Source organism: Capra hircus, chromosome 3 (genome assembly GCF_001704415.2).
Source record: "Capra hircus breed San Clemente chromosome 3, ASM170441v1, whole genome shotgun sequence".
Lineage (NCBI taxonomy): Eukaryota > Metazoa > Chordata > Mammalia > Artiodactyla > Bovidae > Capra > Capra hircus.
Window position 1 is genome coordinate 88,343,102 of NC_030810.1, and position 15,854 is coordinate 88,358,955.

The window sequence follows — 15,854 nt, forward strand, 5'->3', positions numbered from 1 at the left end:
TTTTGGAAAAAATAAGCCAAGCAGAGTTTTCCTTAGATAGGTAATTTGAGAAGCTTCTTTATAATTATATAGAAAAGATTCTGTTTATTCTCTTAATATTCTTTAAGATACCTGGTACTAGTTCTTCTGCTTCTATTAAATGATCTTGGTTTAAAAAAAATAATGCTAGAAGCTATTGTCACTTCTATTTGTTTTGCTTACTGTTTTCCTCTCTTAGTTGTGCTTTAAAAACTAAGTATTCTTAGCTTTTCATGTTACTATCGGTCGTTCTTTGAATACCTTCTCTTTTCTATTTTGTTTTGGTAAGTATTATTTCCTTAATGCTAACAGAGTAAGTAATGATCTTTTGCCCCCCTTCATATTAGAATTATAATTTTGGCCTTATAACTTTTAAATGTTCAAAAAAACTTATTAGGAAATGGTTTCCCAGTGAAATTTTCCAGAATCCTTTACACTTTGGTCTGAAAGATTTTATTTATAAGAAAAACAGTTTTCAAAAAAATTTTTACAGTTTAAATAGTATTGGGAAAAAAATAATATTGGGGAACTGTTCATATCATTCTAGCAATACACAGCTGCTGCTGCTGCTAAGTCGCTTCAGTCGTGTCCGACTCTGTGCAACCCCATAGACGGCAGCCCACCAGGCTCCCCCATCCCTGGGATTCTCCAGGCAAGAACACTGGAGCGGGTTGCCATTTCCTCCTCCAATGCATCAAAGTGAAAAGTGAAAGTGAAGTTGCTCAGTCGTGTCCGACTCGTAGTGACCCCATGGACTGCAGCCCACCAGGCTCCTCCATAATACAAGGCTAGAAGGCTGCATTAGGTTTTGTGCATTGAGTCCCCGTATCCAAAAATGCTTCAGTAATATGATAGAAATAGTGAGTCTCTGATAGCAGAGTGCTTTCTGAAAAGTATCTTGCAGCATTGTAAATCCATTTATTCAGTGGTGGTAGTGGTGGCTGTGGGGACAAATTAACAGTGAAGGATATCCTACACCATTTTTTCAAATTAACTTGGAATATGGAATATATTAAGAAGTACTATAGGCATGTTTTAGAAGCAAAACTGAAGCCATTTTCAGTTGAATTACAACATATTGGCATAGTTATTTGTGAGATTCCCTCCCCGAGCAGAACAATGTGCATAGTTCAGGATGTGTCATTCTATAGCTCTCCTTTACCTTTACCCTGTTTCTAGTACTTTCTCCAAAGACCTGAAGCTTTGTTCTCACTGCAGTTGTCTAGATTTATAATTTTTGATAGCTCATTTATTAATATTAAACTTACCAAAAGTTTTTTCCACTCGTGTTCTTAATTAAATTAATAGGATATTGACTCTTTTACCTTCACTTTGTCTGTCTATAACAAAGTACCTTCTGTTTATAGAGCGCTTCCTATTAAAATGTTTTTTAAAATGCATTTTAATTTTACCATCATGAAAAATGTTTTAGAAATACATTATTTTCTCCAGATATATTGTCTTCACTTTTATCAATTGCTAACTTGCATAGATTTTCCTTTGCTTTTAATGTGTGTTGCTTTAACTGATTTGATCATAGAAATGAAATTGTCAGATGTACTTTCTTTTTTATTTACAAAGTTCAGAGGAAGTTCTAAGCTTCAGAAAGAGTTGTTCTTTCTAATTTATTTCCAACTTATTTCAGTTTATTAGGGTCTAAACCTGTGTTAGCTGTTGCTTGTTGTATTCTGCCATTTTAGGGAAAATTGTGTTAGAATGTGAGAAGTGTCATGCTAAAACATACAGACATCTTAAAGACAGCAAGTTAAAAGCATATGTCAAATGTTTGTCCCAGATGATTAGTAGACTGAAAATTAGAGGAGTTTCAGCACTCTTCTAATATGGAGGAGCAACATTAATTTCTTTCAAGACTCTTCCACTTATCATTCTATAACCTTGAAAAGTCACTTACCGTATCTAACCAGATGTCCTCATCTATAAATGGTGGTAATATTTCCTACCTCCTAGGATAGTTGTGAAGGTTAAAAAAGTAAAAAACATGCTATGTGCTGACTACAGTGCTTATCATATATAGTAAGTGTTCATTTTCATTATAAGACCTGTGTTAATAACTCCCACTAATTTCCAGGTTTCTTCCAAAATTGATATTGCTATTTTGAAAGGAAGAATATGTCTATGACCTCTTTATTTAACTCTGAGATTATTACTAAATGAGAGAAGAGTCCTCTCTTCTAATTTTTCTATTTCCAAAGGTGATAGGGATAGGCTGCCCCTTAAATTTGAGACCTAAACTTTCGTTCCTCTTAGAGGACTTGTTCTGCTCTAGCCTTTGCCTATTTTTCTCTTATTCGAAGTCACTGAATGGGTTGTTTTTTTTTAGTTCTGTCAGATACTCTTAAAGATCCCTATGGTCGTTCATGCGGTAGATAGTACTGTTTAAAATATTTCAAAGATAGAGGCTTAGGCTTTATATATAACACTTGACTTTAAAATACTCTTAGTTGTCTCTTAGCTATATGTTTAATGTTATTAACATTAAATTTGTCATGCCCAGTTTTCCCCTTATCAAGGGTAGAAAGTAAAATATTGGAAGGCAATATGTTGAATTTCTAGGTCAGTCCTCAGTCTGCCAATACCAATAAGCCACTAAGTCGAATCTGACTCTTTGCAACCCCATGGGCTGCAGCACACTAGGCTCCCTGTCCTTCACCATCTCCTGAAGTTTGCTCAAATTTATATCCATTGTTGATGATGCCATCCAATTCTGCTTATGTATAAGTTCCCTAGAACACCAGATTCATTTACAAATAATTGCAAGTCTGTAATTAATAACAATCTAATCCTTAACTAGGACTCCAGCCCGCTTCAGTGACTTCTAAGAAGAATACTTCTTTTAAAATAACTGACAAGTCAGATTATACAAATCAGAATTTCTGTGACATTGTGAATTTAACCCTAGTGCACATTCTCTGTTAACCAAGTTAATAGCCAACCCAGTTAAAACAAAATCATATTTACTATATGTAGTTTAACAGAAAAATTAACTTCCAAATTAACTGCAAGTAATACATATGTTATATGTAGAAAAAAAACTAGATTAAATTGTCTTATTTCTGATATTAAAAATTCTAGGAAATGATGATTAACATACTTATCGATGTTCACAGAATGTCAGTTAAATCCCTTCACATCCCTCAGTTAATGCTGAGTCTTGTTGGAATTCAAACCAAATGGATAAAATGAAACATTCAGAATAGAAATTATAATTCAGAGTTGTTATATCCCTTAAACACTTTTAAAAGCTGTACTTCTCATGTAATAATTGTCCTGATCAGGGAACTTTCTAAGCTGCCTTTCTCTGGTGATGAATGCTCCCTAAGATCGTCACTACAACTAGAAAATTTCTATTTCCTGTTCAGAAGTTTAAATTACTCATATTTATTTAGGACACCCTGATATCTTTACCTCTTAATCGATAGATCACTAGGATGCTGTAAGGAGTGATGGACTAAGGGATTTGCTATGAGTCTCTAAGGTTACTTTGACTCAGGACTGCCACACTTGCAGCCTCCCAATCAGAAAAATGAGAGAGCTGTCTCCACAACTAGTTTGCTTTTTTCCATCTTTCTTCTGTGACAACCACCAGGATATTGTTTGGTTGGCTGCTTGTAGTAATTTTTTGTGTTCTGACCAGAGCACTCATAGATTTATCCATAGCATTTGGGGAGTTTTCTTTTGTTCTTTGACAAAACCTATTCCGTAGAAGTAAGAAATTATTAAGCAATCCCAGTCAAGATATTTAAATACTTTCATGGTTATAGAAAATTGTATTTACTATCATCTAGTTCCCCCCTCTCTGAAACTCTTAGGCTGTGGAACTCTAATCCTACAGATATGAGATTTGTTTTCCCATGTCTTTTGAAAAAATCACTGTGGTGTTTTAGGTGGTTTTCTACCCCATAGCCCTTGTACTCTGAAGGGTTTATTTTTTGCTGTGGTTGTGGAGATTGATTTTTTTTGTTGTTTGCTTTTGTTTTAGAGAAATAGTCCCAACACTTAGAAATATTATCACCCATGTTGTCATTTTGAAGAAAAAATAATAAGCAAGTGGCTATAGAAATGCCAAATTCCTGCCTTTATATAGAATTTTCCCTCTAGATAATTATGTCTTTCCTGTATAGCCAAAAAAACTTAAGATGAGCCCCCTCCTAATATGTGTCACAGTAAATTCAGCCCATACTGAGAGACTTCCTAGCGGAGGATGAAAAAATGGACTGTCAGGTAACCAATTCTCTTCTAAACAGAATTATTAATTCTTGTTCACTGTTAATTGTTTCTGCCCCGTGTCCCTCTTAGCTTGCTTTTTCTGTCTTTGGGGATAGCCTCACACTGCACCCTTTTTCATGAACAGTCAGTGATTAGACTGATACTCATTAGAATGATTAGAGCCACACATCCAGGAGTGGTAATAGGCAGTTCTCGTGATTGAGAGTAGGAGGGAGTACAGAGTATTCCTCTAAATCATATAATCACATGGGAAAAAATATTCTTAACTAATTACCAACTGGTAAGTAAGTTTTCCTTGACTCTCCTTCCTAACATTAAGACATTGTTGATCTAAATTCAGTGATATTATCTGAATGTTTTACAAAATTCTGTCTTCCAAAGTTTCCAAACAGGTTATAAAATCCATTAAAATTTCCCTAGGAATCCCAGTTTGGGGCTTTGTAAAGATCATTCATGTTTCCTAATCTCTTACATTCATCCAAGGTACATAGATTAATTGCATGAGGTTCCCTCCATTTTTATTTTGTAATTCTATACTTCTGGCCCTTCCCCTCCCAGAAGGCTACTTCATATATCCAGCAAAATGTTGTAAGATGTCTGCCCTCCTTCACCCAAGACAGAATCGATCATCTTTGACACCTGCTCAGTCTCCTGAGTCTGCTACTGAGTGTAATTCCCCTTATTGGCAACATCACTCACCAGGTCAGCTCTACAGATTCTTTTTAGCCTAATTCAGTCCATTTTTCTTTCCAATAAATGTGTGTATCAAGATAACTACATCACTATGTTTGCAGCTTAATACGCTTCTGTTTAAAAAACATTCTTGAGCAATCAAAGATCAGTTTCTTCAGTTCTGAGAGACTGGCTTCAGTCTAGTTGTTTATTATGAGCATAAAACTCACGTTTCTTAAGCTCACATTCTGGATTGTCTGCTTGAAGTATCAATTTTAGAAATGGGGACTCTGTCTTGCTCTAGAATTTGAACCCCCTTGCTGTTGTTGCTGTCCACTTTCTTAGACTAATTTTTTTTTTAGTTTATCTTAAAAGATAAATTATTCACTTTGTTTAAAAACTAACATTATAAAAAAGTTATGCAGTGAATAGTCTCTTCTCATCCTCATTTCCCAGCTGTCCAGTTCTCACACTGCCCTCTCCAGTAGGTACCCACTGTTCTTAGTTTGTAAGGTATCCTTCCAGAAATTTGTTATGTAATTATTGGCAAAAATTAAAATGGAATATTATTTTTCTTCTTTTTTTTTTACACAAAAAGTAGCATATACTTTTCTGCAACTTTTTTTTTCACCTAATATAACTGATATTTTTCCATATCACCAGATAGAGAGCTGTCTCACTCTTTTTTAAAAAACTACCCAATAGTCCCTTGTATGGAAGTACAATACCATACTTTCTATAACTATTCCCTCATTGAGAGATATTTTTAAAGCTTTGCTACCATGAATAATGCTGTGATAAATCACCTTGTACAGACATTCTGTGTGAGCATACCGTAGGGTAAATCATTGAAACTGAAAGGCATTTGGACCCAATAATCTGAGAAGGACAGTCTCAAGATTATATAAAGTGCTGGTTTATAGAGGGAAAGGAACACCAATTTATGCTTTACTTCTCAGTCTTTTTGCCCATATTCTTTTTTCAGACTCTCAGACTTCTAATTTCTACTGCCCTGTTTTTGTACCAGGTTTGTCTCTTCTTAACTGTAAAGATCATTTTCAACAACCTCAAAGCTAATTCTTGACTGCTTTCAGTATCTTCTTTCTGGATGTCTTAGAGTAATTGACCTAATAAGCATAAGAATTTGAAAATTGGGTGAATTTTTTTCCACACCCATACCATGGAAGGCATTAAATGAATAAAAAGGACAGTAAGTTTTGCATCTGTGATTTAGGTTACTTTAGTAAAAGCTCACCATTTCTTCCATTTGATACTACAAAGCACTTAATTTCAAGATCTCATATACCAGTGCAGTGTAGTCCTCTGCTTGACATTCAAAATTTAATACACACACTTATTTTTTTCTTTTTCCTTTTTTTTTTTTTTTTTGGTGAGAAAGGTTAAGCTATAGTTTCAACCCAACTTCAGAAATTTTCTTTAGAAAGGAGGGGTTTTTATTGCTCTGTGAAATTGATTAAATTAAATGAAAATGCCCTGGATTTTATTTGATTTTGCTCATAACAAATTTTTGACACCTCCTCTTCCCCTTTCCTCAATATTTGAGATTTTTTTTCTATTGTGCATGATAGAGGAATGCTGCTAAGCTTGCAAGTAATTAACTTGAAATTGTTTTGAGTAATTCTGCTTTTTTGGCTTTTTGTACCTAATCAGAATTGATGTGACTGAAGTGCAAATCTTCATAATAATCATGCATTTGCTGGCAGTGATTGGAGGACCACCTTTTTGGCAATCTATGGTAACTCTTCACATTGTGTATCCCACGTAATGCATGTTGTCTTTTGCTTGCGTTTTTCTAATCCAGTATAATCCAGTTAAAAGGTGATATGTCAAATTATTTTGTTCTCTCCAAAAACAAACAACGTTAAGACACAAGCTTCTCTTTAGGGCATAGTGAATTTTACTATTTGGAGTTATGTGGTTCAGTAGGTCCATTTCAAGGGTATTTTTAAAGGCTTTCAGAATTATTATTTGTTATCCCATTGTATAAGTGAGGGAACAGCAGGTAGTGTATCAAGTTAACCAATGACAAGACTAAGTCAGACCTTTTATTCTCCAGCTGAACTACATGAGTCTACTAGTTTCTCCACTGTATGCTTAAAGCTGAATAATGAATTTTGGTAGTAAATTAATTCTGACCCCAGAACAGAATAAATGCTTATTGAAATAAATGCTGTAGGATTGTTTCAACAAGCTGAGACCCTGATTTTCAACCTGACCTGAAATATAGTCATTCCCAAGAAACACAAGTTCTTTGCCACAAACTTCTGGAGAAAGAATATAATATATATAATACAGGGGGGTCAAGAACACAGGCTAAGGAACCAGACTGCCTGAGTTTGGTACTGGCTTCACTGCCTACTAAGTGAACTTGATCTGTTATTCAACTCTCTGTGGCTTAGTTTTCTCCTCTTATAAAATGAGGGCAATAATAGTACCTGTCTGATAAGGTTATTTTGTGGATTAAATGAGTATGTGTAAAGCACTCAGGAACAGTCTCCATCAAATGATAAGCCCTCAAGAGAAGTTGTGGCTGGTCTTAAATTTGGAATTTTTCCTACTCCTAAACAAACACAGGATGAGATGGCTGGATGGCATCACGGACTCAATGGACGTGAGTCTGAGTGAACTCCGGGAGATGGTGGTGGACAGGGAGGCCTGGCGTGCTGCAATTCATGGGGTCGCAAAGAGTTGAACACAACTGAGTGACTGAACTGAACTGAAACAAACACAGTTCTTAAAAGTCAGATTAATATTTAAGTATAAGGGAAATTTACTCAGCAAAATTTTCCCTTTACCTAACTCATTTAATGATGGTGAATTTGATACTCAAGGAAGTATAATTAATATGTTTCCCTAAGTATTTATTACCAGAAATTGCGTAATGGCTTTTGTTGACAGGATAGCCTTGTGAGGAGGGAAATGAAGGAATAAAAATAATCGTTAGTCAACCAGGAAAATTCTGAAACCGTTCATGCATAGTATCATTCAAAATCACATCTTTTTTACACATTAGTCTCAAATGCCAGTACTGTCTCTAGTGAAATCCAAGATCTATAGATATATAAACATGTCCTATATATTTGTATCTCTCTGTAGATCTTGGATTTCATATAATGTTATTTCTTTTGCTCTCTTGTAGGCTAAATAGTAAACAGTTATAAGTAGCTATAAAAATGTTAAATAGGTAATAGTTTTAAACAATTTGGCTGTAGAAGGGAAGAAAAAGTAGTCTTCTCCTGAAACTATTTTATAAAGCCTAAAGCTTGTCTCTCACTTAATTTTTTTTATCTCTTGACTATATTATTTTTTACATAGGCTTTGTGTTTTATACCAAAATATCTCCCCCTCCAAATTTACTTTGCATCTCTTATACACATATAAATTACCAGTAGTGTTTCAACATATCAGTAGCAAAAAATAGAATTTCTGGCTTAATTGTCTAGAAACAAGTCAACATCAAGTATATATACCTAATTATCCATATCAGCATGGAAGTACGGAAAGCATTGTTGTCAGTGTAGTTGTGTATTCACGCAGGCTATACACATATCCTTAATTTTTAGGTGATACCTGGCAGTAAATTTGCTTCAAGTAAACATGTTCCCATTATTAGGATTTATATACAGAATCTGTACATGTGCATAACAGAAATTATTTTTCTTTAAAAGGATCAAATATTTTGTCCTGTCTTTCTGACAAGATATATACAATCATTCTTTTTTATTATATGTTTAAAGAAGTAATCTGAGGAACTCTCAGACCCAAGACTGAATTGGAGGTCCCAGACCCAGCAATTCAATTCCAGGATTAGTGAGGTCAGGTTGCAATAAGGAAACAGATTCCCAGACCCATGTCTTATCATTAGTATCATTGGTTCTACTGTTACCATCATTAAACTAAAAGGAAAGGACTTGTCCTCTCTGGTGATATTCAGAGGCTTAGAGAAATATTTGTGTTCTTTGAGCAGTTTTCAGTACAGATTCCCATAATTGATTTCAACCACTCTATTTCTTTTTTTCTTTATACATGACCCCATGAGCTCATGGCTGAATAAGGTGTTTTGAAATGCATTGTCTTAGTTCAGGAAGGACTGTACTTCCAGTGCCCTGATTTATTTGTGTGCCAGAGTGGAGAGGAGATATTTATTTAGGGCCCAGGAATGAATTTTTTTTCTCTTGAGCCTGAGGACATAAAATGGAAATTGCCTTCCAAATCCTCATTTAAAGACTTTTATTGATATTTAAGAAAGCAGCTTTATGGTGAAAACAAATAAAAACAGTGCAGATGTCTTCTTAAAGCTGATTTTAGAAGATCAGCTGTTTTGCAAAGGTAAGTGATTTCCATCTACTGCTTATTGATCACCTACTTTTTGCTTTTTTTCTTTTCCTTCAAAGAGATTTTGTTTGTTTGTTTCACCAGAGGTTGTAGTTAGTTTTTGTTTGTTTAGGTTGGTTAGGATTTGTGTGTGTGTGGTTTGTGTTTCTTTTCCCCTGTGTTTTAAGAAAAGAAATTATTCTCATGCACAAAAGTTACTACATAGTTTATACATTGCAAGAAACAAGACATTTTTTGGTGTATTGCTTCTCCAAAAGAGTATATCCTTTTGGGATGTCTTGGAACTATCTTCTACCATATATATCACTCTTGAAAAAAGGAATATTACTTTGGAAGGGATCCACATAAAATCCCCTGCTGGTTACTTTCACTGACATTCGATTATTTAAGTAGCAGTTGATGTGTGTTAAGTAAATGTGTGTTAAAACGGGAGACACCTTCTAGAATCCAGTTTAGGCAAATGGTGGGTTTATTACAGGTGAGGGGTTTTACAGGAGAAGAGCTTCCCAAGTGGCGCAGTTGGTAAAGAATCCACCTACCAATGCAGGAGACACAAGAGATAGAGGATTCATCCCTGGGTCAGGAAGATTTCCCTGAGAGGAGGAAATGGCAACACACTTCAGTATTCTTACCTGGAAAATTGCCATGGACAGAGGAGTCTGGCGGTCCACAGCCCATGGGGTCACAGAGTCAGACATGACTGAGCGTACACACAAACATTACAGGTGAAGTTTCAGAATTCATTAGGTAGAATTCATTAGATATCTTACTGATAAACTGAAAGACTTCAGGAGTGCCTTTATACTTAAGTAAATCAGACATTCAGTTCAGTCGCTCAGTCGTGTCCGACTCTTTGCAGCCCCACGGACTGCTGTGCGCCAGTCCATCACCAGCTACCGGAGTTTACTCAGACTCATCTCCATTGAATCTGTGATGCCATCCAACCATCTCATCCTCTGTAGTCCCCTTCTCCTCCTGCTTTCAATCTTTCCCAGCATGAGGCTCTTTTCAAGTGAGTCAGCTCTTTGCATCAGGTGGCCAAAGTATTAGAGTTTCAGCTTCAACATCAGTCCCTCCAATGAACACTCGGGACCGATCTCCTTTAGGATGGACTTGTTGGATCTCTTTGCAGTCCAAGGGACTCTCAAGAGTCTTCTCCAGTACCACAGTTCAAAAGCATCAATTCTTTGGCACTCAGCTTTCTTTATAGTCCAACTCTCACAACCATACATGACTACTGGAAAAACCATAGCTTTGACTAGGTGGACCTTTGTTGGCAAAGTAATGTCTCTGCTTTTTAAAATGCTGTCTAGGTTGGTCATAACTTACAAACAGACATATCCACATTCTTTGGAAGAAAGTATCTAATCTCAAAATTATACTTTCTGCTGAAATTTACAAAGCCTATAAGAGTATTTTATTAGTAACTGATATTTTGCTTTAATCTGAGCAATTCAACCAAAACCTGTGTCTGTCTTAATCTGTAAACCTGAGAGTTTAAGATTTTTTTCATCTCTGGAAAATGAATTACATTAGATTGGTATTATTTGGTTGTATAATTTATGGCATGAATCCAAAGGATTTTGAGCTTCCCAGGTGGCTCAGTGGTAAAGAATTTGCATGCCAAGCAGGAGTCAGGGGTTAGATCCCTGGGTCAGGAAGACCCTTTGGAGAAGGAAGTGGCAACCCACTCCACTAGTCTTGCCTGGAGAATCCCATGGACAGAGGAGCCTGGTGGGCCACAGTCCATGGGGTTACAGAGTCAGACACAACTTAACAACAACCAGACTAAGCAACAACTTGAGGATTTCACCCTAGCTATAGAGCAGACACTGTGACCCAAGTGAGTTTGTATTCTTTCCAGCCTCAGACTGAGGACACTCTTAGTAGGCCTGAGATGAAGGTGTCTTTAATATAGCTTTCTGTCAGTGTCTATAAAGTGGATGCACTTTGATCACCTTGAACACGTTCCAGGAAGATGAGGACAGAAGGAGAAGGGTTGAGAAAGACAGAAAGTGTCCACCCTCCTTGATCTTGAGTGAGGTGAAAGTGACAACTCTTTTTTTTAGTAATTTTTATAGGTACTTCAGTTGGGCTGATCTTTAAGGAATCACATGGTAGGACTTGGGATTCCTTTGACTTCAGCTTTTCCTTCACGTTGCCTCATTTTCTTGTAGCTAACTTCCTTTTCCCTTCTTAATGAGGGGGCAAGATGTGTCTGCATAGCATCTCAAAAAAGTTCTACATGGAGAGTAAGAGAAAGGGAGGACATCTTAATCTATTTGACAAGTTTATATTGAACACCTACAATATCCAGGGTTCTAAAGAATATAAAAATCAATTTAAGCATAAACCTACATTCAGGAGTGAATGTTTTGGTGTATATAGCTATCATATATGACAGAGGTGAAGAGGGTCCTAAGAATGTTTATGATTCTTTGCCCCTAAGTCTGTAGCTTGGATTGTGGCCCAAGCTTTGGCTGGCTTTTGTAATATTACTGTTTGTTCTTTCAAAGAGCAAAAATTTCCATGATCCTAAACCATTTTCACCAAATTTTAAATACAGTTGTGATGCTATTCTGGAGAAGGCAATGGCAACCACTCCAGTACTCTTGCCTGGAAAATCTCATGGATGGAGGAGCCTGGTGGTCTGCAGTCCATGGGGTCGCACAGAGTCAGACACGACTGAAGCGACTTAGCAGCAGTGATGCTATTCAGTTCAGTTGTGGCACAAATTACTGCTACACTCTCATTTAGTTGTGGCACTAAGTCACTGGCACTCGTTTAGTACCCTGGCCCTAATAAAGGCATGCCGCTGTAATGGATTAATGCTTTGCTTCCTTTGAAATCTGAAAGAGTGTAGTATTTCCTCCTTTGCCAGGCAGGTCCTTTGTCTGGAGGGAAAGGGGAACTAGCCAGAGTATTGAATTTCAGCCAGGTGCATCAGATTTAGATTGTGATATCTTTAGTTTTCTGAATGAGAGCAAAAAAAAAAATGAAGAAGAAAAAATCTCTTGGAGTTCAGAGCAACCTGTGGTGTTGATTTTCTCCTTTATTGGAAACAAACTTTGAATTTGGACTGTAAGAGTTTGGAGATCAATTAGAGAAAAAAGGGGACAATTTAAGATGCTCCATAAAGTTCTGGGCTTAATTTTTTAAGTTGACCTATTTCATTTTAGAAAATTAAACACTGCCACAGTACAACTTGAAATTTGAATAGTTGATTTTCCCCTGTTTTTTAAGACTACAGTTTTGCAAGAGGTCATAGAGTTGTGTAAATAAACTGAGTTCTTGAGAGTTTTAAAGAAACAGAGTATCTAAATGTTTAATTTTGTATCTGTCGATCTTCATGGGGTTTTAAACACAAAAAGAATGGGCAATTTCACATTTATTTGATTTTTAAAATATGGGCAGATGGCAGCCCTGAAAAGTATAAATAGCCGTGATTAAAATGTCATCATTGTAAGAACTCATTACCTATTAAACCATTGTTTTGGAATGATTGCTGTTGGAAAACCATAGCTTTTGGGATCTTATTTCTAGAGCCATTCTGTTTCTCTTAATAGAATTTATCATTTTACTGTTGCTTTCTTTTCCTTCCATACTGGACAAAATTGGAGACTTCAGAAAAGCTAAAAAGAGAAGTGTAAAAAGGAAATTTAAAATGATTTTTAAGATTTAGTACAAGTGAGTTTTGTTTTAAATGAGGTTATTGTGTTTGCAAGGTTAGATACGTGATCTCAATCTACTGACCACCCCCCCGCCCGCCCTTACCTTAGGTAAATTGATTCATATTTTCCATACACTACAAAAATTTATTACTTCTTCTGAAAAGTAAACTTGTATGTTAAAATTTTGGATACACAATTATAGAGCTGTACCTGCTTGGGTGTGTGTCATATATTTTTCCTCCTGTCCCTGAGTTTTCTGTCCTCCAATGAGAACCTCTTGACATCAATATGGGAGCTGTTTTTACTTTTATGTGAAGCTACAATTTGAGATTATCAGAAGCTTCTTGAATATGAATGCTTTCTTAGTTGCTCTCTGCTTTTGCTAGCAGCTTATATTCCAACAGTTTGGAACTGGGGACCTCTTTTCAGTAGAACTTTTGTCTTCCATTCTCAAGTTTGGAGATTTTTTTTAATCTTGTTGCACATACTTCTAGTTCTTTATACTCTATGCTTTTCTCATAACAATTAATAACTAGTTACGGATTTATCAGTAGAGTTCAAAAAATGCACAAAGAAAAAGGCAAAGCATACTTCTTTTATAAAAAGGCTAGAGGATAACCTGATTCTGTGTTGCCAGACTTCTGGGATGTGTTAGGTGAACTTAGCTATATCACAGACTAATAAAGTTGAATCCGTTTTTTTTTTTTAATTGTATCAGAAGTAAGATTAATTTTTATGTAGTCTCTCATTTGTTGAGACTTGTTATGTTGTTTATAATGGAAAGGCTAGGGAAACTTCCATCAGTTTGAGTATTTACAAACTATAGAAGGAATGGAGACTATATCAGAATATGAATCAAATATATGTTTTGTTATTTTAATCTGTATATATGTATATATATATATTAATTGCTCTCTCTCTCTACCTGTTAAAGATTCCAGTGCTGAATATTCAAATGAAAATTTTTCCTGCGCTTTGTACTGTAGCAGGGACCATATTTTCCTGTACAAATTACTTCCGTGTAATCTTCACAGGTGGTGTTGGAAAAAATGGATCAACGATAGCAGTAAGTATTTCTTAAGATTTCCGGTGATTGTGCTCAAACTTAGTTTTGTAATCTCTGTGCTCGGACTTAGTTTTGTAATTGCTTTTTCATTTGAGTTGTTATTTGAATTAATTAAAAATCACTTGTTAATTGAGAATTTGCACTTAGCGTTAAAGAAAAAAGTAGTGTCTGAAACTTCTGTTTTATTTACACATGTAAAGATTTATATGCTCATATTTGCATATTTTTGTGCACGCACATATACTCACACACACACTTTTAAAAACGTGTATCTTTTTTAGAGTGCAGTCTGCTTTGTAAAATATGTCTGGCCTCTTTACGTAAAATCAGTTTGTGCCTAACCAGTCCTCGCTGCTACTCTTCCCTAGTAGTTCTGGTATTCAGTTATAAAAATTGCTGGCTTTCAGACACCATGAGGTTCTTAGAAGTTTCGTTGCTGTCTTACATCAAGCAGATCCATACAGTATCTTATCAGTATAGAATACCACTAATTCCTCACTTCTTTTTATTCTAAACAGGGAACAAGTGTCCTTTCTCCTTTCCTCCATATTGGATCAGTAATTACATTAGCTGCAATGATTTATAAGAAATCAGCAGTTCAGCTTTTCGAAAAGCATCCCTGTCTTTATATATTAACATTTGGTTTTGTATCTGCCAAAATCACCAATAAGCTTGTGGTAAGCACCAGTTTTGTTTTTAACTTTCTTATTTTGGTTTTAGGACCAGAGTGTTCTATTTCACAGTTTCTTAAGCAATTCTAGAGTTTGCTCTCCTCCAGTCAAAATCTCTTGACATCAACATAGGAACTGTTTTTACTGTTACATGAAGCTACAATTTGAGATTAACAGAAGCTCCTAAAACCTCTGCAACTCTTCTATCCACAGTTTAATTTGATTATTTAGTTTGTGTCTATTCTTCATTCTCATTCTGTACACTTAAGGCTCTTTGTGAAGAGCTTTTGGGGGGGATTTAGTTGTCATGGTACATACCTTCAGTGTATAGCTCTCAAACCCACTCTGTGTTGTCATCTTAGTTTTGAACATTCAGTAGATACTGCTAAAGGATTCTTGAAACATGATATTTGATCACAATACTGTTTACTGTGTAGCTCACAATTGCTGTAAAATGAAAATGGCTGCCGACATCACTGATTCTCTTTTATTCGTAGGTGGCACACATGACTAAAAGTGAGATGCACTTACATGACACAGCATTCATAGGTCCAGCACTTTTGTTTCTGGACCAGTATTTTAACAGCTTTATTGATGAATATATTGTACTTTGGATAGCCCTGGTAAGTTTTGTACTGTGTTCTATTTCATGATTTGGAGGCTGCTTTTTTTCTTGTTTCAGTGGGCCAGTCCTGAGAGATAGATCATATAATGATTTAGGGACTTCCCTGGTTATCCAGTGGTTAAAACTCCACCTGCCAAAATGAGGAACTTGGGTTCTATTCCTGATCAGGGAACTAAGATCCCACATGCCACGGGTGTGGCCAAAAAAATTTTTTTTAATTGTAATGATTTAGAATACCAGAAAACATTTATGGGACTTCATGAGAGTTCCTTGTGACTTTGTCTTTAGTCATTCTTTTGTATTCTTATTAGTCCTGCCTACATCCTGGCTCATAAATTCCATATTTCTGACTATAAAGCAGTAGTTGGCAGACTATACTGTGTGGGCCAGTGGTCAGGTTTTGTAAATAAAGTTTTCTTGAAACATAGTTATGCCCTGTCATTTATGTCTTATCTGTGGTTGCTTTTATGCTTCAGAGGCAGAGTTGAACAGTGTGACAAAGTATGGTCCACAAAGCATAAAATACT

General features: G+C 35.8%; 1 protein-coding gene across 6 annotated transcripts in view; it reads left to right on the top strand.

Moving 5' to 3' along the window:
- The window catches only part of CEPT1 (choline/ethanolamine phosphotransferase 1), a 38,834-nt gene that overhangs the window by 21,898 nt on the left and 1,082 nt on the right, over positions 1–15,854 (top strand). For 4 of the 6 annotated variants that reach the window (XM_018045904.1, XM_018045900.1, XM_018045898.1 and 1 more), the window contains exons 5-8: positions 6,610–6,694; positions 13,900–14,031; positions 14,550–14,708; positions 15,200–15,325. In XM_018045904.1, coding sequence (XP_017901393.1) covers positions 6,610–6,694; positions 13,900–14,031; positions 14,550–14,708; positions 15,200–15,325 — 502 coding nt within the window. The remainder of the gene's footprint in view (positions 1–6,609; positions 6,695–13,899; positions 14,032–14,549; positions 14,709–15,199; positions 15,326–15,854) is intronic. The other 2 variants (XM_018045899.1, XM_018045901.1) reach the window with 1 other exon arrangement.